Source organism: Equus przewalskii, chromosome X (assembly GCF_037783145.1).
Source record: "Equus przewalskii isolate Varuska chromosome X, EquPr2, whole genome shotgun sequence".
Lineage (NCBI taxonomy): Eukaryota > Metazoa > Chordata > Mammalia > Perissodactyla > Equidae > Equus > Equus przewalskii.
Genome location: NC_091863.1, coordinates 90101756 through 90120843, shown reverse-complemented (window position 1 = coordinate 90120843; position 19088 = coordinate 90101756). Strand labels below are relative to the sequence as shown.

The window sequence follows — 19088 nt, the reverse complement described above, 5'->3', positions numbered from 1 at the left end:
TTAGCACTAGAACAGAATTTCAATCCAGGATCTGCACCTGGGGCAGCTACAAATGTAATCCTGAAAACTACCACAGGCCTATAGGCCCAGGGCCCAAAGGAAATTGGCAAAGATGAATTCCAACTTTGCATCACCAACCAAAAGTATTATCAGGAGTATTTTTAGACAGCATAAGGGAAGGAAGGAACTAACCTGTGCCACGTCTCAGGAGGTTTATCCTGTGCCAGTTGCTTTGATAATGCATTATCTCATTTAACTCTCACAATAGCTTTATGAGATAGAAATTATTCTTTAGCACAGGGCCTAGTACACAGTAAGTAGTCACTAAATGATAACTGCTATTAATGTTATTAATATTGGTAAACTTAATAATCGTAAACTAAAGCATGGTGGCCTTGAGTAACTTATCCAAGGTCACAGAGCTGCTAAAGCCAGGATTTGAACCTAGGTCTTTCTGATCCAAAAGGCTGGCTTCTTTCTGCTATACCCCTTTGCAAGAGGAGAAAGATTGTGGCATTAAAACAGTTTAGGGTTTTCCAACTTCTTAGCAAGTCTTCCTCCATAACTGGCCACTTGAGACCTTCAGGTATCTAAGAATATCTTTGGTCTCCCTCTCTCTCCTCACTCAGGTTTCTAAATTGCTATGAACCATGGCCCAACTGTACTACAAAAAGGTCAACTACTCACCATACAGAGACCGCATCCCCTTGCAAATTGTGAGGGCTGAGACGGAGCTCTCTGCGGAGGAGAAGGCCTTCCTCAATGCTGTGGAGAAGGGGGACTACGCCACTGTGAAGCAGGCACTACAGGAGGCCGAGATCTACTACAATGTCAACATCAACTGCATGGATCCGCTGGGCCGGAGTGCCCTGCTCATTGCCATTGAGAACGAGAACTTGGAGATCATGGAGCTCCTGCTGAACCACAGCGTGTATGTAGGCGATGCATTGCTCTACGCTATCCGCAAGGAAGTAGTGGGTGCTGTGGAGCTTCTGCTCAGCTACAGGCGGCCCAGTGGAGAGAAGCAGGTAAGAGAAGTCACTATAGGCTGGCAAATAGCCAGGGACAACAGGGCACTAGGGTCTGAAGCCTGGGAACTAGGGAAGGATAGGTAGGCTGGAGTTGAGAAGCCCTATCATGGCGACCCTCTGCTTTCACAAACAGCATCAGCAATCTCAGGTGATATCCTAGAGCTACCCTGCATGGCCCACGCTGAGTTTTACTCATTTGCCTTTTCCTTATTGGTATTTGCCAATATACATTCAACACTTAACAACCCAAAATTGTGCTCTGTGTTTCCAGAATATTCAAGCTCCTTCTACCCTCACTACCCCGCCCCCTGCTCTCTGTCATTTTCTTCCTGCACTCAAAGCATACATTCTAGAAAAGGAGAGACCAAACACAGACCTAGGCTTCCTTCCTCTCACCAGCCTCTCTCCTGAAGAAGGACAGGAGGCTTTTAAACTTGAGTGCCCCATGCAGATGCAGACAGATACAGGGACTCACATATTTTTCCAGTACCTGTCATGTGACTGCATTCCACCCCTAGATGTTCGGGATTTTGCCTCTTTGATACTCCTGTCCTCCAGGGCACCTAGGTTTAATACTGTGGAGTCATCTTTGAGTCTTTCCTCTCCCTTGCCTCTGTGTCCAATCCCCAAGCCATCTGGTTTCGGCCTTCCCAATATCTTTTACATACTTTCTTTCCTCTCTAGCCCAGCCCCCATGACTCAGTCTCTGGTTCTCATCATCTCTCTCCTAGATGAGTGATTCTCAAAGTGTGGTTCCTGGACCAGCATCATTAGCATCACCAGGAGAACTTGTTAGAAAAGCAAATGTAAATTCTCAGGCCCCGCCACAGACTGTCTGAATCAGAAACTCTGGGGGTGGGGCCCAGCAAGCTGTGTCTTAACAAGCCCTCCAGGGGATTCTGATGCCCCTCAGGTTTGAGACCCACTGTCCTAGACGAACATGAAAATTGTCTAACGGGACTCCCTGCCTCTAGCCTCTTTCTTTCTCTCAAGCCATCCTGAACAATGATGCTGGCTTATTCTTCCCAAAATAGTATAACAATCCTGTCATTCCTGTCACCCTTTCAATGATTACAATGTCTCCTCAATAGAAAAGAAACCAATCCATGAAGCCTAGTACTCAATACCCTTCATCAATGATCTTTTCCAGTCCTGTCTCCCCCTAGTCCCTTCCAAACCCCTCTAGTCAGACAGGCCTCTTCACTGTGTCTCTTCCTTCGGAGCATAGTAGGGACAAAGAAAATACAGAGTCATCAAACATGGAATACCCCAATACATTAAAAAGTAGAAACAGTACAAATCAGAATCAAAATTGCAAAGTGTTTAGAAAATAATGATAATGAAAATACTCAACATCAAATCTTATGGGATCTGACCAAAGCTGGGTTTAAAGGGAATTCGTAGCTTTAATATGTGCCTAGTAAAACAAAAATGAATGAAAATAAGCTAAGTGATAACTCATGGATTAAGAGTTGGAATTGACGAGCAAAAAGCAAGACACTAGATTAAAAGTTCCTTGAGTAAAGGGCATGAATCTCCCCGTTCCCCATCAGCATTTAACACAGTGCCAAGAGAGAAGGGACCTTGTCTCTCTTTTCACGGCTGTATCCTAGCACTGGGAAAGTGGCTGCAATATCACAGGCACTAAATAAATATTTATTTTATGGATGAATAGTATGCAATCAGACTTTGCTAAGCATTTTACACGACTTACCTCATTTAATCCTCCCAGCAACTTTATTAGGCAATAGTAATAGACACTGTTGGTTACCATCCCCATTGTACCAATAAGAAAAATCGAGTCACAGGATGGTTAATTGTCCAAGATCACAATAAATGTCAGAGCCAGGATTCAAACCCAGGCAGCCTAGCTCCCAAACCCACCCTCTTAACCACTAGGCTGTACTGCTTCCCTGGCAGTCTGAGTAAGTCTTAGAATTTTCAGATTCCCAGCACAGGAGTTCTGAGACAGGGTAGGTCAGTGGAGGATGGATGCCCTCTCTGGAAAGGACAGGCCTACAGGATTTGGATGAATAGCAAAGCAGAGAGGTGTGAACAGGTTCCCTCCTCAGTCCATGTCACCATCCCCATCAAAACTGATTTGTTCTGTGCTCCATTTCCCCAGAGCCCTGCTAAGTGCCTGAGTGATTGAATGTACTGATCTGAACTAAGGCTTACCCCACTACCCTGCTCCATGATGATCTTGCCCACCTCTGAGACTATGTAGCCATTGGCTCTACCCTTCACTTGACACCAATCATGCACTACTATGTACTATTGGTCAGCCTTAGTTGTGTAAATGTTTAGACTCTGTAACTAGCCTGTTTCTTAAATGCGAGGCGTAATGTAATTCCCAACTGTTTCCATGCTTCCCCCATCAGTACCTAACCCAGTGCCTGGTATATAATGGGTTATATATAAATATTTGCTGATGAACATGAACATGCTGCTGCTGCTGCTGCTGCTGAGTTAAGCATATCTCCCAGAAAAGCATATGGCTAGCTGACTGAACAAGACATCCTGGACTTTCATATTCATTTCCATTTAGCTTCATAACTGTTTTGAAAAAGATGTGAGCACAAGGGAGGTTCCACACAGAGGGCTAACAATGCCAGTACTATCTGAGCTTTGAAAGTAGGCTAAGCCCTTATTTGATGGTCCCCATATCCCCCATCTTTCCCCAGTGCTCTGTCAAAGCCTGAGAAAGAAAGGCAACAGGTTAACTTACTCTAAAGTACAATCTAAGGCATGACCTCCCCTGGAGAAAGGCAGTGCTTCACTCATAGGAATGAACCACCAATAGTGGAAGGTTAGGCATATGGAACCTCAGGTGAAGCTATTTGGGACAGGCTGTCTTTTACCAAGATCCTTTCAGATACATTGCCAATATAAGACCTCCTTTGTCCATATTTGAATATTATACCATATGTACAAACCCACAGAGCCATCAGCTCCGTCCCCAAGTCTCTTCAGCAGCCTTCTCTTCTCTTTCTCCTCTCTCTCCCAACCCCTACCACCAGCCTCTGCTAAATTTCATTTTCTCCCATTGCTCTGACAATCGCTGTGATAAGTCATATGTCAGTAACTATAACAACAGGCTGCTACAGTGCTGGAGCCCTGCCTTTCTGGGAGATAGAAACAAGATTTGTTTACCTGGGAGCAATCAGGGATGTGAGCAAACACAGACCTCCTGAAGGACCGTGGGTCCAGCTGGTTAGGTTACTCTCAGGAAGGCGCTCCTCCCACACACAGAATCCAAACACCTGTCCCTTTTCATGGAGGCCCTCCCCCATCTCGCCAAGGGAGTAGGCTCAGCTGACCTCCATCAATCTTGGGTAGATAAACTAGTGCCCTCTGTGGCTTTACTGGGTAAGGAGTTTGGCAGCAAGACCCCATCTGCTCCATCTTTACCCCAGCCCATTGTGCTTTTCTCCCTCTTCTAGCCTATCAAAACTGCTCTTATATAAAGGTGGGAGGCTGGGCATAAATGGCTGACATGGGCTTCAGTATCAACACTCACATGGAGACCTGCATTTTTAATAGGGACCAAATCTTAAAGTAAAAATAATGATGCTCTATCAGATGGAATTTCCTGCACCAGACAACAAGTAGAAGACTCTGTGCATAAGTGTGTGTGTGTAAGTGTGGTGTTACTCTGTGGTCTTATTGCTGCTCCAGAAATCTGACTCTCTTGGCAGCATCCACTCAGCCACTACAGCCTATTTCCTTAGGGGTAGATTTTTGAGACCTGGGGAATTTATGATTCCTTGGGGTAAACACTCTTATTCTCAGAGTTCAAAATTTGGGGACTGCAGAAAGTTTAGCACCTGCTCATGTTTTTGTATTAAGCCTACTTCCTTCAACCCACTGACCCTGGGAACCACTAGAGGAACATAGTCAGTAGGGAGAGCAAATCCAGCTACAGTCTAGCGAGGAGTCTTGTATCTGTATATGGTCAAAACTAGGTCAAAGATAAATCATTGTGCATATGGAGAATTTGCCAAAATGCAGATTACTGAGTCCCAATGCATACTTACAGAATCAGAATCTTGGGTTTGGGGCCTACGAACAGCATTTTAATAAGCCCAGCCCCACCTGTTTCTAGGTACGAGCTCTATGTACCTCTCTGTATTTGTTTCCTAGGGCTGACATAACAAATTACCAAACTGAGTGGCTTAAAATAAGAGAAATATATTCTCTTACGCTTCAGGCCAGACGTCCCAAATGAAGGTGCTGGCAGGGTCGGTTCCCTCTGGAGCATCTAAGAGAGAGTCTGTTCCCTGCCTTGGCTTGTAGCTGCATCACTCCAGTCTCTGCCTCCATCATCATATAGAGTTCTCTGTGTCTCTGTGTTGAAATATCCCTCTCCTTTCTCTTATAAAGACACCAGTCATTTGACTTAGGGCCCACCCTAATCCAGGATGACCTCATTTTAACTTGATTACATCTGCAAAGACCCTTTTTCCAAATAAGGTCACAGGTACCGGGGGTTAAGGTTTGAACATATCTTTTAGGGGACACAGTTCAACCCATTCCACTCTCTCTGAGCAATACTGGTCTAGACAAGTGGTTTTCAAACATTTTCAGTAGGAAAGCCTTTCATTAAATGAAATCCTGTCCAGATGTAAAACAGACAGATCCAAGCAGAGCTGCCCTGGTTCAAGTGCAGGTTGGGGCCCAAAGCCCCACCTGTTCACACACGAACATTCCCGTACCCCTATGGCCACTGAGGAGCAAGCATAGCTGGAAAACTACTGGTCTAGAAGACAGAATGGCAGACTAATTCAGAGTTTGCAGTGCTAGCCAGCTTGTAGCTAACAGGGTGACCTTGGACAAGTCATAAGGTCTTTTACACGTGTCCCGTTATAGAATCACCCTAGAGCTCAATTTCCTCATCTGTAAAATGAAGCTAACAATACCTGCCCCTACCCAATCTAGGGGCCTATTGTAAGGCAGAAATAAGATAAAGATATGTTAGACTTTTGAAAAAAATTTTCAATGCTAGACAGAGTTCAAACTATCATTTTCAGCTTCACTCCATCATTTTAACTTAGCCGGTCATATTGTGTGGAGAGTTCAGATGGCAAGTGGCACTCATCACAGGGCACCGCCAATACAGCGAGAGGGAGAAGCTGGTGAGCAAGCTGGCCCAGTTCACAGATTACCTCTTTCTGCCTGGCCTTGATAGCAATGGTCTCCCTTCTCCTGCCAGGCAAGCTGCATGATGACCTCAGTCATCCCTCCTTGTTCACTGGAGTCTACAGATTCAAGCAACAGGGAGGTAAAGCTGCTGGCCTCTGCATCAACAGCCCACCCCCTGAATTTTCTTTCTTGGTCACTTGCGTCAATGCAGGCAAGCGGAAAGAGGCTAAGCCAACCTTCTCCCCATGGCCCGCCCCTCTGGGCTCTGCCATAATTACTCATTTGTCTGTGGCAGATGGCTCCAAATTAAAATTGGTCTCACAGATGAGCGAGCGAGATTAAGTCTCAACAGTACTGATAAGTGTTTGTGTTGAGATTGTAGAAAATCTGCAACAAGACACTCCATTTACTCCTCCTATCTGACCCTTGGTCTCTGGGAGAGACTGCACAGTGTGGAGGGGGACACTAAGGGCCAGAGCAAAGGTGACTGCAGCACAGAGAGAGGACCTAAAGAGTCTAGCTTATAAATCTCAAACAATCAACATGAGAGCAGAAAGTAAAGGAGAAAATTGCAAAAGTCACCCTGCTATTCATAGGCAGCCTGGAGTCGTAGAAAGAACACAGGCTTTGGAGTCAGCCATTTATTGGATGTGTTTCCTCGGACAAGTCACTTAATCTCTCTAAACCTCAGTTTCTTCATCTATAAATGGGAATAATAATGGAGTTTACTTTATGGAGTTATAGTGAGAATTAAATGGAATAACAGATGTATATTACTTAGAACAGTGACTGACACCTATTGAATACTCAATAAATGGTTGCTAGTACTCCTCCTACCCCTACTATTTGAAGCCATCTGATATCACCTGCTGACTAATCTCATTCATTCATTCTAAAAAATGTGTTAAGCACCCACTGACACATAGTAGCTAAGAGTTGAGACTGCATGACCTTGGGAATGTTGACTGAGCATCAGTTTCCTTATCTGTATGATGGGGTTAATGATACTGCCTACATCATAGGGTGTTGCGAGATTCAAATGAGAATTATTTTTTAACATTTGGCATAATTTGTGGCACATAGCATTTAATGTATGATACTTTATCATTAGCAAATACAAAATATTAATATTATTAATTCTTTGTTACCTGAATTGCCCAATACAACAGTAGGTATTTATGTCCATAATAATCTGAGTAACACTTTAATTCTATGATTCATCCCAAAGTCAAAGTTCTAGGCCAAAAAAATGGGTTCTGCCCATCAAGTCAAGAAAATACATCAGTTACTTCATTGGAAGAAAAGGTCAGAATGATCACATGGCATCATATTGACCAAACCGATGAACTGAGTCACCTCCTCTCATGTATCTGTACTGACCTGCAGTAGACATGGCCTACTTCCCTCACAGAGCAGAATTATAGAGAGTTTAGAGCTCATTTGGTCTGACGTGACATGTCCAAGGTCACTCAGCTGAGCCTGAGCTGGCATAAATGCTCCCTGTCTCCTAAGCCAGTCTGTCTACTATCCCACTCTGCCTCCTATAAATCATCAGAAGTGGCAACATTTACAACAAAGCTGAAAATAAACAAAGCAGCTACAAGTAGTATCTATCTAGAACAACTCATTGATAACAGAGTTCCAGCAAATGATTCTCTTCAGTTCTGTTCAATTTTCTAAGTATTTTTTATTATTAACCATATGCTTTACAATAAAATTGAAAAACACAGTTTGTGCCCTCAAGAAACATATAGTCTTGTGAGGGGAACAGACATGCACATGCTGTCCAACCGGTCTACCCCTCTTAGTGGACATGGCTTCCTGTGTTCCAAGGGACACAAAAGACTTAAGACATTGATATTCACCTCTCAGAAAGAAAAAACCAATTATTTAAACTTGGTCTCAAGTAGACCAAGAGAGCTGGCTGCATGATACTTCACAAGGAAGAAACCATGAGGTAATCTCAAAAGCAAGTCACAAAATAAAAACACATCTGTTTTTTAATAGCCATGACACCACCTCCCCCTTCAGAGTTACCACCAACTCAGGGCTTCCTTTCTGTAGCCTCAAGTTCACGGCTGTATATAGCCCTAACCCACATATGCACGTCCAGTTAGGAAGTTTCCTATTCTCCTCTGTCCCTGGGCAGGTATACCTCGTCTATGTGTGACATCATCCCTGCCTCCCTCACCTCACATGTACAGTTGTCTAGAGGGCAGCCATTTTCTGTCTCCTTTTCACCCCAGGCTCTTCGTGGGCATTGGTTTTTCCAGCTTATGCCTCTTGTTGGAAACTCAGCGTAAGTGTGAAATATCAATGCAAAACTCGAAGTCCTCCTTCCATCTCCCCTCCCAACTGTCCTATCCCAGAGTGCCAGATACTACCCTGTATTGCTTCCTTTTGGTATACCAACAACAGACACGGAACAGAAATAGAACAGTACAAGGAAAGGGATGCTTCATCACCCAAAATGTGTGATGTGGACAATATAGGAGGCCACTCTGGATATAAGTAGACAGAGAGGTTTCAAGGGAGGAACATTTCAGAAAAAGAAACAGTATTTGAGCTGAAAAGGAAGAAAGAAGGGAATGGCACACTAGTCAGAAGGAAGTGAATGAGCACTGATGTAGTTAGTGGGAATGATGGTGACCTGTTCACAGTGGGTGCTGGAGTGAAGGGTTGGTGATGAAAACAGTGCTTGGGGCTCTTGTTATTCTCACAAGATTAGCTTCATGATGGAAGGCCCCAGATACCTCACTCAGAGTCAGGACATTAGGCCAGGTAGACCCTGAGTCTTATGACAAAGTAATTGTTGGGTTCCTGTGCTCATCTACCCTCCCTCATTTTTCTCTGATCCTCGTTGGAGTAAAGGGGAATGAGTCTATGTCCATTGGTGGAGCCACTCCTTAGTTGAGACCTTGGCGAACCCTCACTATTATCCCAGCTGGTTGTTACTGGTCCTCTAACTGGCAATTGGGGCACAGAGGACTGAAGTGGGATAAGAAGAAGCCAGACCCACTGATCACCCAGAAGCCTGGGTGGACAAAGCTGCCCCTCAACAAATATTTGTGAAGAGTTTGCCCTATTGATCTTTGATCTCTTGATCTCTTTGATCTCTTGATCTCTTTGATCCTATTGATCTCTTTCATCCATCTACTTCCCCCAATGACATACTCTCCCTCCTCTCTTCCAATCCCTCCCCATACACACAGGTCCAATATCTGTGTCCCATTTTAATCTCATTAGTTGACAACTTTCTTGACTTCCATAATATCATGCCTACCTGGTTCCTCCTCCCTCTCTCACCACTGCCTCTTAGTCTCCTTTTTAGAATCTTTAGCTTTTTCTCCCTTTGATATTGGTGCTGCCCAGAGTTCTGTTACTCCTCCCTTTGTAGCCCAATATCTATCATGAGCTCTATAATTTATTTTCCAAATTTCAGCTAGATATACTCACCTAGATGTACCCCAAATATTTAAAATTCACTATGTCTAGTATTAAAAATAGCAAACACTAATTCAGCACTTACTATATGCCAGGGGCCATTCTAAGTATATAACGTACATCAACTTATTCAATACTCACAACCCATTCTGTGATGCAGGATAATCCATTCTTACAAATGGGAACATCAAGCCACAAAGAGGTTAAATAACTTTCCCAAGCTCATACGGCTAGTAAGTGGGCAAACTGGGATTCAAACCTAGCTAATATGTGAGCAGAGTCTGTGCTCTTGAGCCCTGTGCTAGCCTCATTGTGCCCTCCAAACCCTCCTCCTCATCCAGTGTATCCCTTCTCAGGTCATGGCACCTTTATCCTTCCAGTTATCTAGATTTGAAACCTTGCAGCTATCTTCATCTTCACCCTCCCCTTCAGCCACCCATACCCAGTTGGTTACCAAGTCCCTTTGAATAACTTAATTCAGGTGAGGAGGCAAACATTAAAACAATTAGTTGAAATATAGGTGCTATTAGAGATAAGAGGGTGCTATATATGTGGGAGCACGGATATTTGATCATGTCACTCAAATGACCACAGTGGTTCCTTATTTTCTATAGAATAAAGTTCAAAATACAGACTCAGGTTTGATAGGCTGAGGAAAGAGAGCTGGCTAATGGTGTCTCAAATAATGCTGAATTGTCACTGATAAATCCAGCCCTAGGCTTGGAGAGATAGTGAGGCCAACAGACAAGATAGGATAAAGAAGTGGTTTCTTCTATCAACAGAAAGTCTCTGGAGTCAGGAGAGCCACCTTAGTGAGGGCCATCCTGGATTCAGGGACCCGCTGATAAACTCACACTTTGTTGCCTCTGGCAGGATTAAGTGACCCCAATCCAGCAGCTAGTCTCTGTTCTAAGAAGTAAGTCAACCCTCTGAAGTCCTCGGTAGAGGAAAGGTAATCAGCACGTGATTAGCAGAAGGTTGAATAAAGAAAAGCTTCCTGTTTCATCTTGCTCTCAGTGTATTGTCATTGCTTGTTCATCAGTAAAGGAAGGTTGTGAGCCAGGTAAGAAAAAGGCACTGGGGGGCTGGCCCGGTGGCACAGCGGTTAAGTTCTCACGTTCTGCTTTGGCAGCCCGGGGTTCGCCGGTTCAGATCCCGGGTGCGGACATGGCACTGCTTGGCATGCCATGCTGTGGTAGGCATCCCACATATAAAGTGGAGGAAGATGGGCACGTATGTTAACTCAGGACCAGTCTTCGTCAGCAAAAAAGAGGAGGATTGGCAGCAGATGTTAGCTCAGGGCTAATCTTCTTCAAAAAAGAAAAGAAAAAGGCACTTGAAGAACCTTCCAAAGAAAGTCAAATCAGAGAAGGAAGAGGAAGCTGGTCCCAATGACAGATCTCCTGTGAGTCTACCACCTTCGCCTCTTCCCCCAGAAAAGGAGGGCAATGACCCATAACAAACACCTCTGAAGCTGGAAAGTGGAATTTCTAAATCCCCTTCTGTTCCTTTAAGGGCACCCTGGAGTGACTTGATATTTGTAGCCACCATCAGCTCCATTATCCATATCAGAATTGTGGATAGAAATTAGGAGCTAAAAATGACCTCGAGTGATCCTCCAATCCATCTCCTTGGCATCAAATAGACAGTGTCCCCACCTTCCAATGGGCCTGCACAGGGGAGGCTCCACTCCCCACTGAGACAGCCAGAGTTTAGGACAGTTTGGGCTTTGTCTACCCATCAAAATGAAGATGTGTCATATTTACGCAAGCAACTTTCTCCCTCCCCCCTTTCCTTATTTCTTAACTCTCAAACTGAAGTGTGAAATTATTCAAGTATCAAGGTCCTGGGTCCATTTGTCCCCATATCCATTTGTTTATTTTGGAGTCTTTTTTTTTTTTTTTAAAGATTTTATTTTTTCCTTTTTCTCCCCAAAGCCCCCCCAGTGCATAGTTGTGTATTCTTCGTTGTTCTTCGTTGTGGGTTCTTCTAGTTGTGGCATGTGGGACGCTGCCTCAGCGTGGTCTGATGAGCAGTGCCATGTCCGCGCCCAGGATTCGAACTAACGAAACACTGGGCCGCCTGCAGCGGAGCGCGCGAGCTTAACCACTCGGCCACGGGGCCAGCCCCTATTTTGGAGTTTTTGTTATAAAAGTAATACGTGTTAACTCTAAGAATTAAAACAATATAAAAGCATGTGAAGGAAAACATTCCATTTCTCACTCTCAAAACCAACTCCGTAAAGTTATCACTATGAACAATATAGGTGTGTCCTCCTAGGTATTTTCTATGCATATTCAAGCAACACACGCACACAAACACATACACACACACACAGACATCTTTTCACGAATGTTCTGCAACTCATTTCTTTTTCCTCAATAATACATTGTGGACATCCTTCCCTGTGAAGATATTTATCTTTACTGAATTCTTTTTAATGACAATATTGTATTGTATCATACAAATGTGCCATATTTACTTAATCAGTCCTCTATTAATGAACATTTCAATTGTTTCAAGGATATTTAGGTTTTTGGGTTTTGCTTCTCTAAGCAGGGCCGTAACAAATAACCTTGTATATATGTCTTTGAACACTTGTGTGATTATATCTAGAAGGTAAATTCCTAGTAATAGGATTATAGAATCACAGAGTATGTGCATTTTTAAAGTTTGATATATATTGCCAAATTGCTCTCCTACCAAGCGTGTGTGAAAGTGCCTGTTTCTCACATCGTTGCAATCATAGATGGCAAGAAAATCAAACATTTTTAAAAATCTTTGGCAATCTGACAGGTAAGAAATGCTATCTCATCATTGTTTTACATTTGAATTGTTTTTATAAGTGGGATTTCACATCTTTTCATATTATAAGCAATTTGTTTTATTCTTCTATGAATCAACTGTTCATTTTTTAATCCATTTTTCTACTAGAGTCTCCATCTTTTTCTTACTGATTTATCTAAACTCTATGTATATTAAAGTCATTAGCATTTTATTCAGTCTTTAAAAATTTCACCCTGATTTATTTGAGAACAGTGATTTACCTGGAGTTTTACAGCAAGTTGGGAGCAAAGAGCAAAGCTAATTGTATTCTAAATCCTTTAACTTTTCTGCATAAAAGTCTAGGTTTGTTTTAAGTAATGCTTAAAATGTCTTGGTGTCTCTCTGGTGTAAGAGAGCCTGGATGAAAGAGTATTTATGCTTAATTCTTCCTTTATTTTTAAGTTTCCAGTTTAGTGCTTAAGTATCTTTGTTCAAAGGAAAAAAGTATATATGGCTCCTATAGCTAGAGTTTACAGACCTGGAGGGACAGGAGAAGAGGACCAGAGAGGCCTACGCCTCAAGCCCAAGGGAAGTAGAAAGGAGACAGAAACAGGAAGAAGAGTTGATCTTTAGCAAAGAAATGAGTTCTAATACCCAGGAAATGGCAAAAATCCATTTAATCCACTCTTTGCCCTGACTTCATTGACAGTAGAGTTGCTACTTCAGAAAAGATGGCAAGTATCAAATTATACAGGGAAACATTTTCCTTGGTTTCCTTAGTAGGGAGGAAGCATAAAAGAGGGAGAAAATGTATGGCATGACAAGTCTATGCTATTTCTGTTCTAAACTCTCCAAATTGTCTACATTGATCACATAAATGGGATAGTTTCCAGATTCTTACTTTATTTGATGCTGTGCTGACATAATCATCTAGATTAAGAATGTTTTGGGGACACTGAGAGAGTAGACCAATACCAGTGTCAAAATAGGATGATTAGGCAGCCCTGACTGATATACCAGAAAGATTCTTGATAATGTAGAGGCTTTTAGTGTCTTCTTGTCCAGCAATCAATAAAATGGCATTTAGCCTAGGAATAGAACAACTTTAACAAGGTCAAAGAGGAGAAGCCCGTTCTAGATTGATGCTACTTACAACCTCAGTTGTCTGTTACTCAGGTTATTTTTTCCTACTTTTATTTGAGAAGAGCTAGTAAGTTTGGGAATTCACAAAAGGGATAAATCAAGCTTTCCCATGTTTCCGGTATGTGAACTGTAATTATAGACTCATGATGTCTGGAAGGGACTTAAAGAATAGAGGAACTCATGAGCTGTCCATGACAGGAGCCTTCAAGCCTTGAATCATTCCAGACCACCCTAGAATCTGACCACTTCTCACTACCCCTACCACCTCACCCTAGCCCAAGCCATCATTACCTCTTACCTGGACCATCCCAGTAGATTCCTAACTGATTTCCCTGCTTTCCCTCTCAGCCCCACGTAATCTAGTTTTTTCTCAGCAACCTGAGTCACCCTTTTTAAAACGTAAGTCAGACCATGTCACTGTGCTCAAAACCCTGTAAAGCCTTTTCCAATGCCTACAAGGTTCTACATGATCTGGCACCTGCTATCACTTTGCTCTCATCCCTACTGCCCCCTTACTTGATCTTCTCCAGACATACACACCTCTTACAGGAATCATCTAGCCCAGCACCTTTGCCTGAAATGTTCCTCATCCAAATAGCTGCGTGGCTGGCTCCCTCCCTTCCTTTAGATATCTGCTCCTATGCTGCCTTATCAGGCAGGCCTTCCCTGCTCTCCCTATGTAAGATAGTACCTCCGCCCAATCCTTCCTACTCCCTTGCCCTGCTTCAGAATTCTCCATAGCCCATACCAGCACCTGACATATCTGTTTCTTGCCTATGTCACCTCTCTAGAGAAGAGACTTTGCCTATTTTGTTCACTTTTGAATCCTCGGTGCTCAGGACATCTGTTGGAACATAGCAGGTACACCATAAATGTTTTTTTATTGAGATATAATTGACATATAACATTATATTAGTTTCAGGTGTATAACATAATGATTTGATATTTGTGCATACTGTGAAATGATCATCACAATAAGTGTAGTTCTCGTCCATCACCATATGTAGTTACAAATTTTTTTCTTGTGATGAGAACTTTTAAGATCTACTCTCTTAGCAACTTTCAAATATGCAATACAGTATTAACTATAGTCACCAGGCTGTACATTACATCCCCATGACTTATTTCTTTTATGACCGTAAGTTTGTACCTTTTGACCCCCTTCACCCATTTCACCCACCCCCTACCCACTGCCTCTGGCAACCACCAATCTGTTCTCTGTATCTATGAGTTCAGGGGTTTTGTTTGTTTTTAGATTCTACGTGGAAGTGAGGTTATATGGTATTTGTCTTTCTCTGTCTTACTTATTTCACTTGGCATAATGCCCTCAAGGTCCATCCATGTTGTCACATATAATGGTTTTTTGAATTAGTGAAATTAATAGAACGACAGATCTGGATTGTCTAGTCCACCTCCTTCCCATTTTATAGATGAGGACAGTGAGACTCACAGATGGGAAGTGACATGTCCAGGCTCAATGGAGTGACTTTTACAGCAGAGCCAAGATGCATAACTTCTGACTTTCGATTGAGTGTTACTTCCACTACATTAAAATTAAGATCTTCTGTCTTGAAAGCCACTCAGAGTGAATTCTCTGACATCCTGTAGTCATCCATTCTGGAGTCGAGAATCATAAACTGTCTTCCATGCATCTAATCTAAATCTTTCATCTTATAGGCAAAGAATTTCCTCTATTTCAGCTCTTGGTGAAGAGGAAAGACATTCTAAAGATATACAAACCTCCTTTCAATCAAATGTTTGTTATTTTGAGGAGCTGATATTTGCTCTATACAAAAGCTAAGGCAAGATTTCTGATCTCCATAGTGCCCGGAAAGACTCACATCAACCCCATGAAGAAGGCTTCTCTCATTAGATGGCAGGGATCTAGAGACCCAAGGTAGGAAGGCCACATGAGTGTCTAAATGACAATATCTTTGACTCCAGGTTAGCGCAGTATAGGCAGGAGAATGTTAAATTATGTCCTCTAAAAGCAAAACATATTTGTGTCTAAAAACCAAACCTATTTAGTTTGTAACCAACAGTCCCTGGCAGTGGATCTGAAACATGCATCTGTGATACAGATGTGGTCATAATTCACAGCTTTTACCAACCAAATAGCCTTCCCTTGCACTACTGAGGGGGTACACAAAGGTAAGCCCTGGGTTGGTTTTGGTGTCATTATTTTTCTGCCTTCCCTGTTGAGAGCCTAATTTCTTTCTTCCAGTGTTAAATTCTCCATCATTTTAATCAGAGGCTACCATGATTTCTAAATTAGCTGGTCCCACTTGGAAACCAGGAAGCAGCACAAGGTGGGCTTGCATATCCTGCTGCCAGTGCTACGCTTTTTTGGGTAATAGCTTATCTGATCAGAATGAAAAGTGTTCTCTGGATCCCAGAACTTACTTGGGAAAAAATATGCCACAGACCTCATTTGGAGGAAGCTACTCAAATGAGCTAGGCTATCATTAACTAGAAATTATTCTTCGATCATTCTCACAACTCATTCTCTTAAAATACTAGGAGGAAACCTGAATAATAAACTCAACTAAATGATTCAGCTGATGGTATCATTTCCATCCCCTTGGTCTTTGGGATTGGAGAACACAACCCAGCAGCCAGACAGTACAGTAGGGCCTAATAAGAACACTGAGCTAGCACTCTCAATCCTGAGTTCCTTCTGTGGAACCAACATGAAATATTTCCTGAAAGACCCTTGAGCCCAGCACCCATAAGTTGGTCAGATAAGTGAGGATCCACCTTGTAATTAAAGGGAATGAACTACAAGATAGAAAAGCATTCCTTTTTTTTTTTGACTGGACCAAGTAGCTTTATTAGAGAAAACTAGTATCACAAAGGACTTAAGAGTTAGCATTGGCACCCTTCTTCTTGCCAAAGGTGGGTACAACATTGATGAAGTGATGGTACACATCCGCTGCTTGACATAGCCCATCACTGTCTCCTCCTCCTCTCCCTACCCCTTCTTTTCCTCCTTTTTGGCCACTCTGGAAGTCTGACTTCTCACTTTTCCAGCACAGGCCAGGGTACTACAGACTTCACCTCTACTTTATATGTGGGACGCCTACCACAACATGGCTTGTCAAGGGGTGCCATGTCCACACCCGTGATCTGAACTGGTGAACCCTGGGCCACTGAAGCAGAACGTGCACACTTAACCACAGCACCACTGGGCAGACCCCACAATCTCTTTATAGTTTAACTTCTTGCAATTGAAAAACAAAGGGATAATACTAAATAATCTCACAGGGATGCTGTGAGGGAATGAACAATGTTTTGAAATTATTCTCAAACTCCTTTATAAACCCACATTAAACAGGTACTGTGCCTGACACATAATTGCTTTAGCTGAGAGGCAAGAATACAAAGCCCCAGTATACATAAAAACCACAGGGGAGTTCACTAATAACTCCACAGGCAGTGATGCCATTGGTACATTTCTAGAATAAAACCTCTGCAGTCCTGGTGGATATCTGTTTGGCTGTAGTCCCCTTAATCATAGAACCATCAGGATTGAATGAAACTTAGTGGTAATCTAGTCCATTCTTCTGTCACTGCAATCAATCCAAGGTGTGTTAACCTCTAGCCTCTGAAATGTTAATTTGATGGAACAGAACCGTTGCAGGGTATAAAAGAAGTCCTAAAGCAATTCTGTGCAAGTGTAAGTTGCCCCACATTCTCAGATCGATATCTGGGGCCTCTAGGGACTCTCAAGTTTATGAATAAATAGTATTATGAGACCACAGATGAAGAAGAGTTTGCTAGAGCTAAGCTTCTCCTTTTGCAGACCTCTTTGCTGCTCTTTTCTGACAACAGACAATCGCCTGCATCTATGGAGCCCTCTGAGGGCCAGGTGCTGTTTCCTCCCCCAAGAGAAATTGGAGATAGGATAATCAAACATCTGGGGGCCTCAATCGCTACCTTTTACAACTTTTCATCAATCTTTGAGATTCTTATCCCCTCTTAACTGAGTATGAAAGAGAAAACTAAACAGTAGTGAATTTAATTCGGAACCTCAATCCCCTCTAAGGCCTCCTTTCCATTAGCCCTGGCCTGCATTCCTGAAAAGGTGAGAGACCTCATTGAAGCTATAAGGTGTGTGGTTACACGTGTCTTTCAGAGGGAGGGGAATGTTTTCCAAGTGATTGAAAGTTCATCCTTACATTTAAAATGTCTTTGCCTTTCCAAGTTTTATATTTGGGGCATGTTTAACTTCAGGAAAGTAAGGACAAGGCAGCTGATGTTTTCCTAATTCAGTAACGATCAGCACCTAGCATTCCTTTCTCTAGGGAGACAGAAGCCCATATCCTTAGCCTGGGAGCATAGTGGGAGAAAGACAAGCAAGAGACAGTAGCAGTAGGGTTAGAAGCCCAAAGTAGGGGCTGGCCCAGTGGTGCAGGGGTTAAGTTCACACACTCTGCTTTGGTGGCCTGGCGTTCTCCAGTTCAGATCCTGGGCGTGGACCCACGTTCTGCTTATCAAGCTGTGCTGTGGCCAGCGTCCCACATATAAAATAGAGGAAGATGGGGCATGGATGTTAGCTCAGGGCCAATCTTCCTCAGCAAAAAAAAAAAAAAAAAAAAGGAGGGTTAGCAGTGGATGTGAGCTCAGAGCTAATCTTCCTCAAAAAAACGGAAGCCCAAAGTAGCTCTCCCTTCTCCCATTTCCAACCAGAGGCAGCCAAGCTCCTTTCCTTTAACACTTTGCCTGCTCTGACAAGAACAAAAGGCATTCAGCTTGAGAAGGTACTACTGACAATGAAGCTGCCAGTTCAGAGCAATAAAATTACAAGTAATGCCAGAAAGAGCAAGAAATTATGGTGAACAGGGGGGACACTTTTCTTGAGTTGTTTTTTTTCTCTCAAAATGCGATAAAGAGAAAATATATCAGTAATCGCGTACATTATACAGTATTAGTAAATCTTTGCTTGTCAAAGACTGGGTTTGGAAAGGCTTGCAGTTGATGATATCAACATGATAGGCCTAGGTCCAATCACAAAATGACTTAAGCTACTTTTCCTGTCAACCAAAATTTACATATTTTTTGAAAATGTGACCCATTTATTATAATGACTCAGTAATTTAATCCTGACCATTGTGTACCGAAAAATCAACTGTTCATCATGATGTATGCTGTCACGGCCACCAAACAGAGACTTTTGAACTCTGTTTTTCTGCTAAAGAAGAAAGAAATATCCTCTAAACGAGTGCTGCTGAGATGTCTGTGCTAGGTGAACTTGAGTTTCTTGGCATTGTCCAGGCTCAAGATTCTTTTCTTAAATCCTAGCCAAGCCCTGCTGCAGAGTGAGGGGCTCCTTCTCGCATGCGTGTCTCTGAGAGAAGCCACTCAGAAAACCAGGTGGGGAGTTCAAGCAGAAGGAACCTAAATTCAAAATTCCCCCCGGGTGCCTCAGGCAGTACCGACCAATAAAACATGTTTCCTGCCATGAATGGCAGTCGTTGTAGGTTTGTCTCATGTTTGCCTAGAACATCCATAACTCATGGAGTGTCCATTCCAATGATAACCGAGGGCCCTAACTGAAGTCGG

General features: G+C 42.8%; 1 protein-coding gene across 1 annotated transcript in view; it reads left to right on the top strand.

Moving 5' to 3' along the window:
• Positions 1-19088, top strand: part of TRPC5 (transient receptor potential cation channel subfamily C member 5) — a 270884-nt gene that overhangs the window by 126739 nt on the left and 125057 nt on the right. The window contains exon 3 of the mRNA XM_070603348.1: positions 630-1028. Coding sequence (XP_070459449.1) covers positions 651-1028 — 378 coding nt within the window. The 5' untranslated portion in view covers positions 630-650. The remainder of the gene's footprint in view (positions 1-629; positions 1029-19088) is intronic.